The 20595-nt window shown below is 43.1% G+C and overlaps 1 protein-coding gene across 3 annotated transcripts in view; it reads right to left on the reverse strand.

The window, feature by feature from the left end:
- IFT80 (intraflagellar transport 80) overlaps positions 1 to 20595 on the reverse strand; it is a 161357-nt gene that overhangs the window by 80741 nt on the left and 60021 nt on the right. For all 3 annotated transcript variants that reach the window (XM_050965892.1, XM_050965893.1, XM_050965894.1), the window contains 3 exons: positions 16898 to 17007; positions 14761 to 14850; positions 11372 to 11509 (listed from right to left, as the gene is read on the reverse strand). In XM_050965892.1, the coding sequence (XP_050821849.1) occupies positions 11372 to 11509; positions 14761 to 14850; positions 16898 to 17007 (338 nt within the window). The remainder of the gene's footprint in view (positions 1 to 11371; positions 11510 to 14760; positions 14851 to 16897; positions 17008 to 20595) is intronic.

Here is a 20595-nt window from a genome sequence, read left to right on the forward strand (position 1 = left end):
ACACTGAGAGAATTCTCCCCAGCTATATCTGGGGACTGCAGCACCCATTTATGTTGCTCTGGCCCCTTTAAAACTGGCACACAGGAAACAGAGTGGGGAAAGACTTTCATCCCTTCTTTTTAATTAATTGGCTAGCAAGTCATCTTTAATAGTGTGGTAAAATTAAAATCCGACAGACTTGATTTTTTTTTAGAGATGGAAATTAAAGATCAGTACTAGCCACCAGTAAGAAAACAAGCTCTTCTCTGAAACAAAGGATATAACAGGAATTCCCTACAGTAGAAATTTTTTTATTTAATTTTAAAGCCTTTGCATTTTCCTTTCTTCCTTCATTTTTTATAAATAAAATCTCAACCTATTTCTGTTTTTTATTCACAATTTCTCTCTCTCTCTTTTTTTTTTTTTTTTTTTTAAATTTTGAACCCCTGCTTTTTACTATTATTCTGTTGGAATCTCTTCCTAATTCTTGCCAGGTGAAAGAGGTATATTTTTCAATTGTGCTTGCTCAAGCGAGTTATCTTAACCCAACTGAAAAGCCTTATTAAAATGCAAACTAACATATTTTGCCCTGTCTCAAAGAACAAAAAGTCATGTTTTCTCAATCAAGTTAGCTCAATGGAATTAGCTTAACATGACTAGAAAGCCCTCTCAATATTTGTGAAGTCACAGATATCTGAAGTCATGTTAGTTGGCCATATTATGCCCTAGGATTCCCCTCAGCTTACAGAAGCAGACACTTAGGCCCAGATCCTCAAAAGTATTTTGGTTCCTAACTTCCATTGAAATCAATAGGAGTTAGATGCCTAAATACCTTTGATGATCTGGGCTTTAGGGCTTGTCTACACAGGGAGTTATTCTGGAATAACTATTCCCGATTAACTCCAGGAGTGGAGGTTCTTATTCTAGAATAAGTATGCCCTTTTACCAAATTAACTTAATCATAGTAGATTAAACTAAGTCACAATATGATACTTTTATTCCAGAAAAAGTGTACACAAACGGAGTTACTCACGAATAGTAAATTTGCACCCTATCTTATTCCTGATTTATTTTCATAGGTAGACAAGCCCCTAGGCCTGGTCTGTACTTACAAAGTTTCACCAGTAAACTGCATCAGTAAGGAATGTGATTTTTTTTACTGATGTATTTATACCAGTTAAAGCCCTAGAGTAGACACGGTTTTACTAGTATATGGCACTTTCCATTTCTCTTCACTGAACTTGAATAAATTATACTAGTATAAGGCCTGGTCTACACTTAAAAGTTTTGTTTGCATAGCTATGATTGTTAAGATTGGGGTGGGGTCTGTGGGGGAACCTAACCAAAAGCCTTAATTTAGATGCAGATATACCAGCAAAAAAGAGCTTCTGAGAGTATAAGTTATTTTGTTCAGGGAATTGGTATGAACTATACCAGCACAAGAACTCTTTCTAGTGTAAACAACACCTAAGCACTTTTACTGTATAACTATGTCCACACTAGAGGCGTTTGTTTGCTTCAATTATGATGAAAATTAAAACAGCAAAACTTGTAAGTGTAGACAAGGCCCTAGCTTAAAATAAAAAGTAAGATGTAACTAACTCATTTGACCTGAGAATTTAAATCTTAGCACCTTATTCATATTCCTCACAGAATCTATTAGTTCCTGTATATTCAATGGAATAAGTCACTTGTCAGTGGATCAAATTTCCTGCCCAGCTTTAACCATTTTTTGTATATATTAAGATAATAGTGTGTGGATAGATGTTAATTAGGTTTATTTATATCTGATATTTACAAGGTAAAAGCAGAGGCCATTCACTGAAAACATGGTACATTATGTCTACTTTCAAGTAGCCCAGCAAGTTTGGGAGGGACAAGGTTTGATATTTGAGTGTGTATGTGTCACGGAGTGTGGGGAGTCCAGTCCTGCACCCTTCTTCCTGGGACCTACAGTGACTCTTGGCCAGCCAGTAAAACAGAAGGTTTATTGGACAACAGGAACACAGGTTACAGCAGAGCTTGCAGGCACAAGTCAGGACCCCTCCATCGAGTCCTTCTGGGCTTTCAGGGTGTTTGGATCCTAGCTAGGATACCCTGAATTCCGCCCACACAGCCCCAAGCCCAAACTCAAACTGCTTCCCTCCTGCCATCCCTTCCTTTGTCCCCCTTCCCGGGCAAAGGTGTTGACCTTTTTCCTCCCTTACCTAGCTCAGGTTACAGGCTCCGGTGTGGTCCATCCCCTAAAGTCCTCCCCTGTTCTCCCATTCCCCACACAGACAGCCCCTACTCCATCACATCTCTCCCCCCTTCGAGACTGAACTGAGCGGGGTCACTCTGCCCAGTGACCTGGGGAAGTTCAGGGCCCCCTCTCCGGGACAACGCGTCCGCAATCAGGTTGGCACTTCCCTTCACATGGACCACGTCCATGTCATAGTCCTGCAGGAGCAGGCTCCACCTCAGGAGCTTGGCGTTGGATCCTTTCATCTGGTGCAGCCAGGTCAGGGGAGAGTGGTCGGTATACACGGTGAAGTGTCGCCCAAAGAGATATGACTCTAGCTTCTTAAGGGCCCACACCATGGCCAGGCATTCCTTCTCAATGGCCGCGTAGTTTTGCTCCCGGGGTAGCAGCTTCTTATCAGGTACACGATGGGGTGTCTCTCCCCCTTTTCATCCTCCTGCATTAACACCGCCCCTAGTCCCGTGTCTGAGGCGTCGGTGAACACCATAAAGGGTTTGTCAAAATCTGGGTTTGCCAGAACTGGGCCACTAACCAGAGCCTCCTTCAGCGCCCGGAAAGCCTCCTGGCACTGCTCAGTCCAGATCATCTTGTCTGGCTTCCCCTTTTCGCACAGTTCGGTGATGGGGCCGGCTATGGCACTAAAGTGGGGCACGAACCTTCGATAGTACTCCGCCATCCCAATAAAGGCTTGGACCTGCTTTTTGGTTTGGGGAGTAGGCCAGTCTCTGATCACCTCCACCTTGGCTGGTTCCGGCTTCAGGCAGCCGCTCCCCACCCGATGGCCCAGGTAAGATACTTCAGCCATCCCCACCTTGCACTTCTCAGCCTTTACGGTTAACCCAGCCTTTCGGAGTCAGTCCAGGACTTGTTTAACCTGGGACATGTGGTCCTCCCAGGTCTGGCTGAAGACGCAGATGTCGTCAATATATGCCACGGCAAAACTCTCCATCCCCCTCAATAGCTGATCTACCAGGCGCTGGAAGGTGGCTGGTGCTCCCTTGAGGCCGAAGGGCAGGGTCAGAAACTCGTAGAGCCCCAGAGGGGTGATAAAGGCCGATTTCAGCCTGGCATCTGCGTCCAGCGGCACTTGCCAGTAGCCCTTTGTAAGATCCATAGTGGTGAGGTACCGAGCACCTCCCAGCTTGTCTAGGAGCTCGTCAGGCCTGGGCATGGGGTAGGCATCAGATACGGTAATGGCATTGAGCTTTCGATAGTCCACACAGAACCGGATTGACCCATCCTTCTTGGGGACCAGCACCACTGGCGAGGCCCAAGGGCTGGAAGACGGCTGGATCACCCCCAAAGCCAGCATGTCACTGACCTCTCTTTCAAGATCCTGGGCAGTTTTACCAATGACCCGAAAAGGGGAGCATCTTATAGGGGGATGTGACCCGGTCTCCACCCGGTGGACAGTCAAATTAGTGCATCCAGGCTGGTTGGAAAACAGCTGTCGGTATAGATGCAGAACCCCTCTGATCTCAGCGTGCTGGCCCGCGGTCAGCTGATCAGAGAGGGGAATTGCCTCCAGAGGGAAACCAGCTTTTGTCCCAGGGAATAGATCTACTAAGGGGTCATCTACCTGCCCCTCCCAATGTCCACACACGGCCAACATTCCCCCTGGGAATTCCCCCTGTCATAGTATGGTTTCATCATGTTCACATGGTACACCCGACGGTGATGTGCCCGATTTGACAGCTCCACCACATAGTTTACCTCATTCAGTTGCTTGATAACCTTGAAGGGCCCTTCCCAGGCGGCCTGGAGTTTGTTTCTCCTCACGGGGATGAGAACCATCACCTGATCCCCGGTGGCGAAGGCACGGGCCCGTGCCGTGCGGTCATACCAGACCTTCTGCCTCCTCTGGGCTCGGGCCAGATTCTCCCTGGCCAGGCCCATGAGCTCGGCCAGTCTTTCCCAGAAGGTCAGGACATACTCCACCACTGACTCTCCCTTGGGAGCGGCCTTCCCCTCCCATTCGTCCCTCATCAGGTCTAGGGGCCCCCTTACCCGCCTTCCATACAACAGTTCGAAAGGTGAAAACCTGGTAGATTCCTGGGGTACCTCCTTGTACGCGAACAGCAAGTGAGGTAAGTACTTGTCCCAATCCTGCGGGTGCCGGTTCATAAATGTTTTTAACATCAACTTCAGCGTCCCGTTGAACCTTTCCACCAGCCCGTTGGACTGGGGGTGATACACTGAGGCCCAGTTGTGCTGGACCTCACATTTCTGCCATAAGGACCGGAGCAGGGCCGACATGAAGTTGGACCCCATATCCGTTAAGACCTCCTTGGGGAACCCCACCCAGCTGAAAATTGTCAGCAGCGCATCTGCCACTGTGTCTGCTTTGATAGAGGACAAGACCACCGCCTCGGGGTAGCGAGTGGCAAAATCCACCACCACCAGGATGTATTTCTTCCCTGACCGGGTCGTCTTGCAGAGGGGTCCCACTATGTCCATGGCCACCTTCTGGAAAGGTTCTTCTATGATGGGTAAAGGCCTCAAAGCCGCTTTCCCCTTGTCCCGGGCCTTTCTCACCCTCTGGCAGGGGTCACAGGATTGGCAGTACTGTCGGACCTGGGTAAAGACCCCAGGCCAGTAAAAGTTCTGTAGCAGCCTCTGCCTGGTGCGCCGGATTCCCTGGTGCCCTGCGAGAGGGATGTCATGGGCCAGGTACAGCAGCTTGTGGTGAAACTTCTGGGGGACCACCAGCTGCCTCCTGATCCCCCATGACTCTACTTCCCCTGGGGGAGCCCATTCTCGGTACAGGAACCCCTTCTCCCACAGGAACCTCTCCTTGCAACCTCTCCTCATGGTCTGTACTGCACTGAGGTCAGCCCGGTCCCTGGGCTTCTGCAAAGATGGATCTTTCTAAAACTCGGCCTGGAACTCAGCAGCTGGGACAGGGATGGGGACCGGCTAGCTCTTGCTCGCTGGGTCTGAGGCCGTAGCCTCTCTGAACCATGCCCCTAGGCATTCCCCGCTCCCTGGGTTAGGGTCCTGCACCTCAGGTCGAGTACCTTCCCCGTTGTCGGGGTGCAGTGCCCTTTGCCGATTCTGACTACAAGTCATGACCAGGGCACTCTGAGTGTTACTAGGCCAGTCCTCGAGGTCCCCTCCCATCAACACGTCCGTGGGCAAATATCAGTGTACCCCCACATCCTTAGGGCCCTCCTTGGCCCCCCACTTCAGGTGTACCCTTGCCACGGGCACCTTGAATGGGTCCCGCCCACGCCCATCAGGGTCAGGTAGGTGTCGGGCACCATCCGATCTGAGGCCACCACCTCGGGCCGGGCCAGCGTCACCTCTGCGCCCGTGTCCCAGTACCCAGTGACCTTCCTCCCATCTACCTCCAGGGAAATAATGCACTCTTTCCGGAGGGGCAGCCCCGTGCCCACCCGGTAAACCAAAAACCCGGAGCCTGGAGCACCCACAGGTGGTATGTTGCCAGCCCCCCTTTCCTGGGAATGTAGCCCCTCCTCCGATTGGGTTTTTACCCAGTCCACCCTCTGCGGGTTGGGTCTGCTTGGTCTGTCCCTGAGCTTGGGGCACTGGGCCCGTATGTGTCCTCGTTGGCCACAGCGATAGCAGCCCATGTCTTGTGGGTCCCCTTGAGTGGGTCGGAGGGACCTGACGCTGGATGTTCCCCTTTTGGGGGGGTTCTCCATAGGCCCCCTTTGGGAGGGCCCATGATGACTCTCTCTCTGCGTTGAGGCAGGCCTGCTCCTTCGAGACTCCTCCCTGCCATCCCCTGCCCGACTATCCACAAATTGGTCGGCAGCTGGCCTGCGTGCTGTGGGTTCTTCGGCTTCTGGTCCATCAACCACAGCCTCAAGTCGGACGGGCACTGCTCGTACAGGTGCTCCAGTATGAATAGGTCAAGCAGGTCCTCTTTAGTTTGGGCCCCAGCTGTCCACTTGAGGGCATACCCCTGCGCCCGGTTGACCAGTTGTAGGTATGTGACCTCACGGGTTTTACGCTGGCTCCGGAACTTTTTCCGGTACATCTCAGGAGTCAGCCCAAACTCGTGGAGCAGGGCCTGTTTGAACAGTTCGTAGTCCCCTGCCTCCGCCTCTTTCAGTCGGCTGTACACCTCCACGGCTGTGGAGTCCAGTAAGGGGGTGAGAACTGCGATCCTGTCTGCAGGGTCAACCCTGTGCAGCTCGCAGGCATTCTCAAAGGCCGTCAGGAAGGTATCTATGTCCTCCCCCTCCTTATGCCGGGGCAGCAAGTGCTTATCAAAGCTCTTTGTAGGCTTGGGTCCCCCCTCACTCATCGCAGCCGGGGCCTCACTGCTCCCCAGCTGGGCCAGGTCCAGCTCATTTTTACGCTGTTTCTCCTTCTCCTCCCGCTCATGTTTACGCTGGTTCTCCTCATGTTTATGCTGGTTCTCCTCCTCCCACTCACGCTGGCGCTGGTTCTCCTCATGTTTACGCTGCTTCACCTTCTCCTCCAGCTCTCGCCTCTTTAACTCAAGCTCCTCCTGTTTCAGCTCCCTTTCATATTCCAGCCGCAACTGCTCCATGGATGCCGAGTGTCGCCGGAAGGATCCCCTGCTGGGGGGTGAGCTTCGCCGGGAGGCTCACCTGCTGGCCGAGGGGGTCACAGTGCCCTCGGTATTCACTGGGCTCCTCCTCACCCTTCCCATAGGCCTAGGAAGGGGGGTGTCTCGGGAAGCTCTCGTCCGCCGGCTGACCAGTCCCAGCGGGGACAGACACTGGTGCCTGTGCTGCATCTGCCCGGCTGCTTCCCTCAGAGACAGGGATCAGTTCATTCAAGCGATCTCCCTCCTCCAGCTGGGCAATCAGCTGGTCCTTGCTGAGCCTCCCCGGGCGCAGCCCTCTCTGCTTGCACAGCTCCAGCAGGTCGCACTTGCGCCGCTTGGCATACATCTTCCTGCTGGGCACTCACAGGCCGGGGTGCTTGCCACTCCCCACGGTTTCCAGGGGGACCCCTAGTGCACCAGCCCTTCTTGAGGTCACCACCTCTCTGCCAGGGTCGAGCTGTAGACTCCTCTGCCCCTGGGACCGCTCGCTGTAATCCCTCGGGGGACCCTGTTACTGCAAACTCCTTCTCACTGGGCACACACTCCCAGGGGTTAATCACCCCTTTGTTTTACTGCTCCCCAGTCACTTACTACAGGAAGTGTCGTCCACGGGGTGCAGTATCTCCCGCCGCTGCCACCAGTTGTCACGGAGTGTGGGGAGACCAGTCCTGCGCCCCTCTTCCTGGGACCCACAGTGACTCTTGGCCAGCCAGTAAAACAGAAGGTTTATTGGACAACAGGAAGATAGGTTACAGCAGAGTTTTCAGGCACAAGTCAGGACCCCTCCATCGAGTCCTTCTGGGCTTTCAGGTGCTTGGATCCTAGCTACGATACCCTGAATTCCGCCGACACAGCCCCAAGCCCAAACTCAAACTGCTTCCCTCCTGCCACTCCCTTCCTTTGTCCCCCTTCCCGGGCAAAGGTGTTGACCTTTTTCCTCCCTTACCTAGCTCAGGTTACAGGCTCCGGTGTGGTCCATCCCCTAAAGTCCTCCCCTGCTCTCCCATTCCCCACACAGACAGCCCCTACTCCATCACAGTATGCATACACATTTTTCAATCTGTATAGTATTTTTGTATTTTAAATTCAAAGAGCATTTATATAACAAATACCAGAAAGTAAAATATTAACAAAAAATCACTGGTGGAAACTGGAAAGAATTTAACAGATACAGATTTCTGCTGTTTGATTTATATAAATATTTATTAATCAGCAAGTTTAATTTTTAATGCTAGACATTATTTTTGATTTAGCACCAACTATTAAGAAAGCATCTGGTCAGGTCAAGGACATGTCTCCCACTAGCAAAGATAGTCTGTGTTTATTAAGGGAATTCACCTCCTCAACTTATCTAACTGACCCTTCTTCTCAAACTGGTACTGATATTAAGTGACACAATGTTTTAAACAGCGATAGACCAGTCTGTTTCTAGAGCTAGGTTTGCAGAATATTGTATCATGTCACAGTGACCGTTCTTAAAGATTATTATAAACAATAAAGCATAGTATTTTCTGAGGAAGGAAATGATATAAACTGATACATTTTTTCAAAACCAAACCAAACCAACAAACAAAAACTTGGCCACGAAGTCTTTGCAGCTGCTAAGGTGCACATTCAACCCTACTGAGTTCTGAAGAAATCCTCTACATAACTGATTCATCCTCCAGACTATCCTGGTGCCAGGCTCAAAATAGTTCAAGAATATAAGACATCAAGCTTCTTAGCAGTGTTGCTTTCTATATGTGTTAGAATATAATACATTTTTAGAATAAGAAAAAGGCCGCCTGTCCTATTCATTGTCTGATCCAACATGTCTAGCCCTTAGCGTTCTTAATCCCATATTTGTGCTTGTACAGTATGCCTTTCAATTGCCTGTTCTAACGATAGATAAAATAAACATTCTATTCAAAATTGGATATAGAAAAGAACAAGTTGTGTTCAGGCTACTGTATGTGCTGTACCAACTCCTAAGAAATATTTTATTCCAATACAACTAAAATATTTTTTGACAAAGCAAATGCCTATAGGTAAGCAGGGAAGTTGTATACTAGGATCCAGTTTTCTTAAAAAGGACAAGTTATATAGGGAATACCATTAAACAACATAATTTGCAAACATACATTTTTTTTTAATTACTGAAACCTTAGTCTACTTTGGATTCTTTGTGGCCAATATGCAGTCCCCATCAGATCTGAAAATGCTAATAATATTCTTAGAGAAGAGAGAATATTTCTTAACTGGAATTCAGCTTCTTGGAAGAATCATCTTACAGGAGTCGCACTCTTGGGTCTTGCTCCCAATAACAAACAGGGCAGAATTTCCAGAGCTTAATATATTTTTTAACCCTAGGGCAGTGGTAATTGTGGCCTGCACGCTATCCTACCTCCACATGTGGACCAACCCCCCACACACTCCAAAACCTTCCGGTGAGTTCCTAAATTGCATGGGAAAGAAGAGCTCACCAAAATAAACCATTTGAAAAAAAATTGTATCATCAAAACTCCAACAAAACAAAAACACCTACCATTTAATGAAACAAAACAAATCAAAACCAAAAAAAACCTCCTAAAGAAAATACATTAGAATCTGAGGGGAGGCAGGAGGGTGTATGTGAGAGAGAAAAATAATACTGTCTAATATCTTCAAAGAGGCAGAATTACAAGTGATCAATTTTCCTTTCTTTAAAGATAATCACCACCAGATTCTTGTTTATGAAGAGTAAGTAGCTCAAGGGATTTCTAAAAACAAGAACGATAAAACAGAAACAAGCAGCAAGAAAAGGCAAATAACCTCAGCTTCAAACCTGGAGGATCAGCCTAGTTTAGTCATCACAAACTGCTTCCATCCAAATTCTAATAGTGCTTCCATCCAGATTCTAAAAATGCAGCACCAGAACAGAAAGGGGGATATGGTGATTGTTTTGGATTTGCTTGGCATTAAGGACTATAGTAGAGATATGTCAAAGAGTCAATATCTCTTTGTGCCACCTACGCTCAGTACTTTTGTAGAGGAAATGCCTCCTCAAAACAGTTGAATTTTAGTACTAGCATGCTGGTGCATCAATATACTCAGAGCAAATCACCAGTATATTTCAGAGAACTCTGCTTCAACACAGATAGTTCAATTCACTTCAAGATAACTGATGAAGTGGATCTGCTGGCCTTATGGGAAAGCTATGTCTGTGTTCACAGGAGTGGGGCCAACAAAGACTCAGAATGCTCTGCCTGAAGGAGCAAGCCTCTGGAGCTAACTGCAGAATGGACATATGGGAGTCTCTCAAGGGTACCTACAAGAAGAATTGTGTGTGTTCCTCAGGAAACTTGATGGCTCTAGGTAACATTTCAAGGCACACCTTACATTTATACACGTCTTACTCAACTCCAAGGCAGAGGATGCAGAAGTCAAGCGCATTCATGATTGACATCCTTTGGCCTAATTGACATTTCTTGAAGGTTCTTACCTCTTTTAGGATTAAAGGAGAGGTTGGCTTGCTGAAATAAATAAATGTGTGAAAAAATTTCTTTGAACACTTACTTGGCACTTCAAACTTCCAAATCAATGTGCCAAAAAAAGCACTAGCAGAATGTGCTCATGTGTTGGAAGAGTGTGCCAAAGCAACTGTAGAGTGCAGTGTGAAGAAAATCAAAATGTGTTCTGATGAAAATGCCCTAAAATACTACAAGTTTTGAAGTGTTAAACTCAGTGAAGTGATAAAATGCCACCGAGAAAAGAGAGATAGGGAGTAAGCCAAGAATCCCAACTCATTGAGGTCTGATGCAATGTGATGGGCTGGCAAGAACTTTGAACAAAACGCTGCAGATCCGCAGAGACAATCTTGTCAGTCAGTGCTCTGACGTTACTTAGTCTAAAATACCAAAGAAGCTACATGAAACTGAATTAAGTTTTAACAGGAGACTAACCAAAAAACTAGGTAAACAAGAAGAACAAAATACCTGAAAAGAAAAGCTGAAAGTCAAAAGAACAGACTATAATTGTCTGATGAAAGTAGGGGACAGCTCCTTCAGAGACTTCAGTCTTCGAGCATAGTTGAGATAATGGTTAGAAGGTTCTAGAGGGTAAGGCAGCAGCAGCTGATGGATGCACAAGGGGCTGAGATGAGGGAGAACTTCCACATGCTGGCTACAACTACAACCACTAATTCTGTGAGGCAAACCCTTCTATCTAGCTATGGAAGAATGAGAAGCCACAGTGAAACTCCAGTGTAGATGGTATCTTTAAACGATAAATGATAAGAATTATACACTGATCTGGTAAAAAATCTGCAAAATATAATTGTGAAGCATAAAATAATGAAGATGTAACAACTAAATGTGTGATGAAAGAAGGGCAAAATACAATAGAACTAGTTGACCCTGCACAAAACTGTAAAGTGTTCATAAGGCACCATTAAATACAGACAAATGCATTGAACAGACTAAGGAGACAATCACTCTGCCAGAAGCACCCAAGGGAAAGATACTAAAAAGCCAGGACTATTCTCTACAAATGAAAATATGTTTACACATGTGTGTTCTCTGGAATACTTACTATATTTTTAATAAATTTGCACAACATTACATCTCTTCTTTGTCAGAGCTGTTACTTACCCCAGTTTTATCACATAGGCGCAAAGTATGAAAAGACCCCACAGCAAATAATTCTCCATCCGGAGCCCAGGCAACAGATGTTATAGGATAATCATGAGGCTGAGAGCTGTACAGTAGACGACCATAACTATCCCACACCTCAGAAAGAAAAAATAAATTTGGACATATTTTATTTTAGAGGCATCATTCTTCTTATTTTGGACTTCTTATTTTAGAGGCATCATTTCCTCAGCTGAAAATATTTTTAAGTTGTAGAAATATGTGTATTTTTTAAACAAACTGTGACATTAAAAAAGATATCTAATGCATTTAACAGTTCGATTTGTGTGTGTGTGTGTGTGTGTGTGTGTGTGTGTGTGTGTGTGTGTGTGTGTGTGTTTATAGTATATGCACAATATAACAACTGGGCCCAATCCTGCATACTTTGCATGCCCAAATCTCCCAATAAAGTCAAGTTTGGACGTTTGGGTCCTTCTTTTGTGTATCCTCTCAAGATTTTATAGCCATAAATGCTCTGTAAAATCAAATTCCTATTTCTAAGTTATTCTAATGCATTCTCCTCCATCTACTTGGAAAACCAGCTCTCCGCAAAAATAATTTTTACCTGAAGTTGGATTTGTTTTGCTAAAATATGAGAAATATTATATTGATGTCTGTATTGTGCACTATTAACTAGGTGTTTCTTGGTGAATTACTGTATGTTTTTCCTAGACCTGTATGTTTCCTAAATATTTTTGATCATTCTATTTGTATAGTAATATCAAATATAAAATCACATGCACATCAACTATCAACAGCCAGTCAGCAATCAAGCCAGGGGACAGTGAACAGAATCTTTATGGCTGTATATTCTCACACGTCTCACAACCTACTGAGGACCAAAGGCATCGAAATTATTTATGCAGAAATGCCGTGGGATTCACTTCTGTAATGCAAAATAACTGTTACCTCAGTTTTATGATTCTTTATTTTTGTTGTAAACATTTTTCACCAATACAGGCAAGGGGATGCCAAATTTGTGTGGAACATAGGTAACTTTGGGACTAAAATGAGTGATATCTTTTGAAATGGAAATATATACCTCTCACATATCCTTCATCTCATTTCCCAAGCTGTTAATGTGAGGTGTGAAGTAAGTGTAAGACTCTTACTGCTGAACCTTAAAACTATTAAAACTACAGTATTATTATCTTTCGTCATAAAAAAAGTTGATAATGAGGTTCTCAGTGTAATTTGGAAATCCTCCAATGACACTGCCAGTAGAATGCCAGCAAGAACACTTTATGCATTAGTAACGTATAAGTTTATAAAAGTAGTCATATTGATGAGTTTTTTCTATTAAATAAAGTACAAATTAAGTTTTTATTAAAATGTATTATCTAGTTAAATGATCTTAGACTGACATGAAAAAAATGTGTTTTTGAAATGAGAGCAATTGCTACAAAAGTCCTTTTATTATTTCTCTTTTTTAAGTTTCTCTTCACTTAGGCTGAGCTCTAACAGTTTGTATAGGGCAGGAAAAGTAGTCGAGGTTATATGGGGTTGGCTAACATATTTTAGACAAATGTATTAGTTCTCCTTTCTCCCTTTTTTTTCTTTACAATTCACTGTGTTCTTAATGTATCTTATTCTTTCTTCGTCTCCGTTCTCATTTCATACCAATCAGTAAAATGTTCACAGAATATAGTTAACTCTCACTTCAGTACAATGATAGTCACTTCTTTACTTTAACTTTACTTCTATTTCCCTCCTAAATATAGCAGATGAAATTTAAACTTTAACGTTTCTTACGTTTTCCACCAATTTTTCATATCAAATGACATTTCAAACAAATGATTCCTTAGAATGTGTTAACTATTTATGCTAAACAATTTGTTCCACCTTGCATTTAGCAGTGACACTCTCAGTACTTTTCTCAGATCTGAAGAAGAGTTCTGTGTAGCTCAAAAGCTTGTCATTTTCACCAACAAAAGTTGGTCCCACCCTGTCTCTTTAATTTCTTTCTATAAAATTTGAGCTTTGTACATTTTTATTTTGCTGTACATTATGTTTATGAAAAAAATAAAACCAGAGTAATTACAATCTACTGGCCCAATTCATACTCTCAAGAACCACATGGAGGGATCATCAACATGCAGATTTCCTCTTCCCCTGGATCTTCTACCATACCCTTCATCAACTCACAGTTCCCCAGTTTCCAGACCCTGCAGTAGACTCACTACAGAACTCCCAGGTCTGTGCAGAGGGTAGAAGAGAACTTGGAGGAAGCTGGGAAGTTGTAAGTTGCCTGGGAACATGACTGCAATGGGGATAAAATGCACATCAGTCCCCCTCTTAGGAATTATAGCTGGAGGCCACATATTCCTCCTCCCCCAGGGACCTGGAACAAACCATGCCAGGGAGGATGTATTTCCTGAGAAAGTATCTCTACTGGAGCTATGCTGGAAGGAAATCTGAATGGGGAAGGGTTGGTGGCTTTTGAAAGCTTATGGGGTCAGTGCAACAGCAAGGGCAGAGAGTTTCTGTTAAAGATGGCCCTTGGTCTCCTGTCAGTTCCCAGGTATTTGCCAGGTCTGGGCAGATCATTTACAGGTGGCAAACCTTGCCCTTCAACAGCATGATGAAGAGGGATCTCAGTGAATTCCCTTATTCCACAGAGTGGATAATCTGGGACATTATAACTAGTATATTAGTAGGGAGTCCATTCATAGTATGCAATGATCTGAGAGAAGATTTAAACAGAATGACTATATAATTCAAAAGATTTTTTTTAAATCACAGCACATAAATGAGAGACTGTTAGAATTCAGATATCAACTAATTAAAGTAAGTTTACAATTAAGGGGGAAAACAAAACATGCACCCTCTATTACTGACAAAGAACAGTGTGCCATCTATACAAATTTCCTAAGGATCTCATCTGTATTTAGGTAACAGGACAAACTGTGTTTCCCCTTTAATTGTAATTTCTTTACTTTTCCCAGTTCATATCTTAGTCTAAATATTCCCTCAGCAGCTACGGCTTGTCTACCTGGTACAGAAATGCACGCTAGAGTGGTGCAAAGTGTAGAGTGCTCTAAAGTGTTGTGCTCTAATTGCTCCGTATAAACCCTGCTGTTGCGGTCTAAAAGGTACCTAGCAAGCGCTGAAGTCCCATTTGAAATAGTACTATGTTAACATGTACTAGGAATCTTTTTGTTCAGTGTAGCTGTCATTTCCTGAAAACCTTCAAATTTCACTGACATTTTTCTATCTAATTGGATTTGAGTTTGAAAGGTCTTGGGAAGGTTGGAGAAAGTCAGTAGTGCCTAGTATTGTTACTCAGTTGCTGCTTTAAATATTTATTTAAATAATTTAATCCACTGTAATTAAAGTTAAACAATACACACCTTATATTTACAGTCTTCACCAGCAGACAGGATAAGGTCATTGACTGAGTTCCAATCAAGTTTTAAAATAACTCCATCATGGGCTTTCCACTGACAGGAAAAGAAATAAATTAAGTATACATTTAAATCTAGCAATTGCTTTTACTATTATTTTTAGTATTTATTGTTTTTTATTCTGGTAATATTTACAGGCCCCAGTCAGGATCAGGTTCCAATTGTGCTTAGCACTATACAAACACAGCAGATGTGGTCTCTTCCTGCAGAGACTTACAATTTAATTTAACATAACACACAATAAGGGGGAGTGAGGACAAGGGTAATAATGAGGTTATGCACTTATATTATGTCTCTGAGTCTCCACAATTTGATTGTTCCAAACTACAATAAGATTTTTTATGTATTTATTTTTAAAGCCTCTGCATCGTCCTTCTTTTTTATTAAAAAAATTGAAGTCTATTTCTGTTTATTTGAAATTTCTGATTTTTTTATTTTAAACCTCTGCTTGTTACTATTTAGTCCTCTCCCTAATTTTTTTCAACATTGGTTTATATCTGTCCTTTCATCTTTTTAAACATGGATCTACTTCTATTTCTTAATCACCATTTAAACTCCAAAAAAGCCATTTATTTGTGTCCCCACTTCCCTTAAAATATCATTTTCCACTTATTTTTACTGCTTACTTCTATCAGTAGACAGCTTTACTGAGAATATTAACATGATATGTTAATATATGAGGTAAACTCTACATAACTATTTATACCTTATAGATTCTTGAGCCCAAAGACTGGCCATATTACTGATATCTTACTAGTGAAAAATCTTTTAACATGCTCCTCAAATAAAAGTTGTGCAAAGAAACTAGTGATTTGCTCTGAGTATATTGATGTACCAGGATGCCCCCAGCCTCACCAAATGGAGGGGGCATCAGGGTCACGGCAGCTATCCCTGGTTGCAATCTTATGTTCGAGCGGTGTGCATGCTCCCAGACAGGAGACGCAGACAGCTGCATGGCAGGGCTGGGAGCAGTGCAGCTTTGCCAGAGGAGCTGCCAGCATCGGGTGCTGGCTCCTGGGATCGGGAGCCTCACATTCTGCTCCTTTCACCACTGCAGTTCCTGGGAGAGCCATGCGGTTCTGCGGATATAAATTTGTATCTGCGCAGGGCTCTACCCATATATTAGCTCCACCACAAGACTGGATCTTATCTCTTCTGCATTTGAATCAAGCAGTTTCCTCCTCTACACTGCCTAGAACCAGAACAGGGACAACAAATTCCCCTCCCTGATTTCAATTTTGTGCCTGGCTCTGTGCACAGTTGCAGGGAGAGTCCTGACCACTCTCAGGCTGGATATGCTCAGCGTAGACAGAATCTTTAGGGAATTTACCTATGAAGCTCTAGCAGGTCTTGAGTGAATATGTGCAAAGTGCTATTTTTCAAATGCTTATAACTCAGCCATATTTGGATGGATCTTCACAGAGACCTTAAAAGGCATATATATCTGACACAAGGCTACCGCCTTTCAAATTTCAATTCTCCTTTCCAAAGCAAGTGAGCACTGAAGCATCTCAAAGAAAAGGTTACCAAATTTTTTAATATGTGCAAAACAACATATTTTCCTTTGCCAGAAATGAAATTTTCCAACATTTTGTAGCCCAAATGGTTAAGATTTGGCTGATAGATAAGCAACTCAAAACAATCTTATAATTGAAAGTGGCAAGCAACCTTAATAACAGGCAGTGCTAACACCTATGATATTACAGTTAAAATAAAATCTGAATTTTGACTAAATAAAGGACATATATAAATGGCCCAAGCAAGGTATGGCTTGCAATGAAAGTTTCACAACACATCTTCACCAATACATTTCAGTCTTGGTTTGCAGCGCATCTATAATTCCAGGCCTCAATCCTGCAGATTTATATGCAAGCTTTACTTTAGGAAATGTGAGTAATCCCATTGACTTCCTTGCAGGGTTGGAGCCCTAGTCTTTATTCTTTCTAGTTTTTATTTAATTGTAGTTTTAAATCACTGCCCATACCAAATTGTGTGGTAGTTTAGTTGTATAACTTATATGAAACTTTATATTACTTGCAAAATATCACTGAAGCCTGACATGTAAATTTTATATTAATGATACCTGTAAAACTTTAGCATTTGGTTGAAGAGGTTTAATAATCAGCTGCTTCCCTGATGTATAGAGAACCTTTTCTGAATCGGGGCCCCATGCTACTGAGTAAACTGGTGTTCCTGTAGAAAGATACAATTTTTTCTATCTTATAAAGATGATTTGAAAAACACATGCAGAAATTATTAAAGGTACTTAAAATGATTAATAAAACAAAATGTTGCTGAAACATTTGAAATTTTTATATACTGAAGAGATAAAACAGAGCTGTTTTAATACTGCTAGCAGAAATAATTTCAATATATTTACTAAATACCTTATTGATATTTAAGAACAACTGTGGTGCTAAACAGCACAATCTAACAAGGCAAATCTACCTGCTTCTATTGGTGATTCTACTGGGTGGCTACAGTAGTGAAGATGAATCCAGTAGGCTAACTCTTACAAATCTTTAAAAGATGCAAGCAGGGACCTTACAAAAGAATGATATCTCTCCACTTTTTCTTTCCAACTGGCAGCTCTTCAGAGAATTATCATCTCTGTGCTCCCATCAAGTGGGCTAATTGCTGCCATAGGAAGAGGTTATAGATGACTGCTACCCGGTTGGTGCAGGAGAGAGAAAACTGTCCCCCAGCTAAAAGGAGTGGGAGGAGACCATCCTCTGTCCTTCACACTAACTTAACTGCAGCTCTGGCCATCTTTAGTGGCTTCCACGATAGTGCACACCGTCACAGAAGCAGTGATGCCATCAACATCTAAAGAAATTGTCTGGCCCCTGAGGAAGTGACAAATCCCACTGTATATAGAAATAAAAACGCAGATGGTGAAATTCTGGCAAGATTGTCATCTGATGGTTGTACATTGGCTTATATGGAATGAATTATTGGTCTCATTTCAATTACAAGTATATAGGTGCCTATGTCACTTTTAGCTCTAAATGGCATCCTTGAAAGCAGCCTTATCAAAGGTTAAAGATTAAATGGGTATGAAAATTGAACTATTAGACCTCTACCCCGATATAACGCTGTCCTCAGGAGCCAAAAAATCTTGAAACTGAGTTATGTTGAACTTGCTTTGATCCGCTGGAGCATGCAGCCACCACCCCTCCCCGCTGCGCTGCTTTACCGCGATATATCTGAATTCATGTTATATCAGGTCACGTTATATATCGGGGTAGAGGTGTATTTTTAATCACATTTGTATACATACCACTTTATATACAAATGCAGTCCCTGAGCCTTATGGTTTACAGTCTGAATTTAAACATGACTTGACAACTACTGACAAATGATGAGGCTTCAGAAGGGAAGGCACAGAATAGAATAATATTAGGTTGTTGCTTTTGTCATAAACAGATAGTTAAGGGTTAATGTCTCTTTTACCTGTAAAGGGTTAACAAACAGGGAACCAAACACCTGACCAGGGGACCAATCAGGAGACAAGATACTTTCAAATCTCGGTGGAGGGAAGCCTTTGTGTTTTTTGGGTTTTGCTTTGTTCTCTCTGGGCTCTGAGAGTGACCACACGTACCTACAGGCTCTCTAATCTTCTATTCCAATTTTGTAAGTACAAAGGCGGTATAGTCTTTTTATTTGTTTTTCTTTATTTGCAAATGTGTATTTGGCTGAAAGTAATTTAAATTGTATTTCTGCTGGAGGAGGCTGTTTCTCCAATTTCTATAAGCTGACAGACCCTGTAACTTTTTTATTTCTTTTTATTAAAAGTTTTGCTTTAAGACCTGTCTGATTTTTTCCCCTGGGCTCAAGGGAACTGAGTCTGTACTCACCTGGGAATTGGTGGGGAGAAGGGAAAGGTGAATTTCCTCTTTGTTTTAGATTCACAGAGTTTGAATCTGTATTGCCTCTGGGTGAAGGGAAAAGAGGAGGGAGGGGGAAGGTATCATTCCTCTCCGTGTGGTGATTCAAGGAGTTTGAATCATGGTGATCTCCTAGTGTATCCAGGGCGGAAAGGAGCTGGGAGGAAGGGAGGAGGGGGAAGGAAAATGGTTTATTCCCCTTTGTTGTGAGACTCAAGGAATTTGGGTCTTGGGGGCCCCCAGGGAAGGTTTTGGGGGAGACCAGTGTTTATCAGGCACTCTACTCTAAGTCCTGATTGGTGGCAGCACTACAGGATCTAAGCTGGTAATTAAGCTTAGGGGAATTCATGCTAGTACCCATATTTTGGACGCTAAGGTTCAGAATTGGGAATTATACTATGACAGCTTTGGTTATCCATGTGCCCATCTTGATGGTTCTGTGTTTTATAAAATGTTTTTGTTGGCTTATTTATGGACTAGCTACAGAAAGTTGTGATGGTTATGGTCCATATTGATCAGATCCAGAACACTGGTGGAGTGATGGTAAGAGAGCTTACACTGGCACTGTCCAAGCTATATACACTGTATATTCTGTGGAAATGTGTGGAAGCTTCAATCTTCAGGTTTATGAGTCTGGTGTCTTTCACCAGTGGTGAATTCATTTAATTTTTAAAAAATAACCCTGATGCAGTGCCATATAGGTTGTTAAATATTATAAAATCAAGACATATGTCCTTGCAAGGTCAATGATTAACATAATTCATTTAAAGTGAAACCTTGGTCCCACTGACTTCAATGGACATCTTGCCATTGATTTCAATCTGGAGTTGAACCACAGACCTAGTCATGCAAAGCTTTGTATTCCATTATTACTAATATCTTGGTGCAGCTGCATTATTCTTTATCAAGTGTTTAAACATATATTGAGGCTTCAATCAGCTATAATGCATTGAAGTATAACTCTGTTCTGATCAGATTTACCAACTGTGAAAATGAAAGAACATTGTACCTGCCTTCGAAAGCTGCATTAGTGAACAGAGGGTCAGGAAACCCAGAAAAGACCATTTCTGACAGACTCATTATTTCACTATTGATTTTTCCCCCTAAAATTTGAAGGAAGTTCCATTATTCTACTTCTTCATGTTTCTGACCCAGAATCTGAGAGATTCACATTTACATCAGGATTGTACCTGAATTTCAATTTACAGCTAAGTATCAAATAATCAGACAAAATGAGGTAAAATGTGAGCAGATCAAGACAACATGCTTGTTAAAACATAAGTTACCTATTCATACTAGCACTCCCATCATTTCTACCCTGGGTAATAGTGCAAAACTGTGAAAGTGAAAAAAGATGTTAGCATACTTATAGGATAACATTTTCAAAAGCACTTACGTGACTTAAGAGCCAAAGTCTCATTTGCAAAAATGACTTAGGCACTGAGTGAGTTAGAGTGTTAAGTTGCTTTTGAAAATTTTACCCACATCATCTGGGGTCCTCTTTCATATCTTAGCATAAAGCAGCCTTCAGATTTTTTCTTCTCTACAAGGAAATGCTTTTACCCCTGCATTTGCCTGCTCCATTTCTGCTGCCCTTCCTCAGTGTTTGAACAGAGATGTTGCCCAAGAAATCCCTTTCCTGTGCTGCCTGTTGGCCAGAACTGACACAAGTCTTCTAGTAAAGTTGTGGAGTGGCATCAGAAAGACCCATAACTTGGAGAAATGTACCTAAAATGACATTTTTATGTTTAGTGAACAGGAAAGAAATGAAGAGGCAAAGAAGTTAGTCGAGTGTGCTACAAATCACTTCGTAGTTTGCAGACTGAATTCCTTAATGACATTCTCATTAAAAGTTCTTGCTACCAAATGTGTTCTGCCTTCAGAACTGTCTGCA

The sequence above is a fragment of the Gopherus flavomarginatus genome, chromosome 8 (genome assembly GCF_025201925.1).
Source record: "Gopherus flavomarginatus isolate rGopFla2 chromosome 8, rGopFla2.mat.asm, whole genome shotgun sequence".
Taxonomy (NCBI): Eukaryota; Metazoa; Chordata; order Testudines; family Testudinidae; genus Gopherus; species Gopherus flavomarginatus.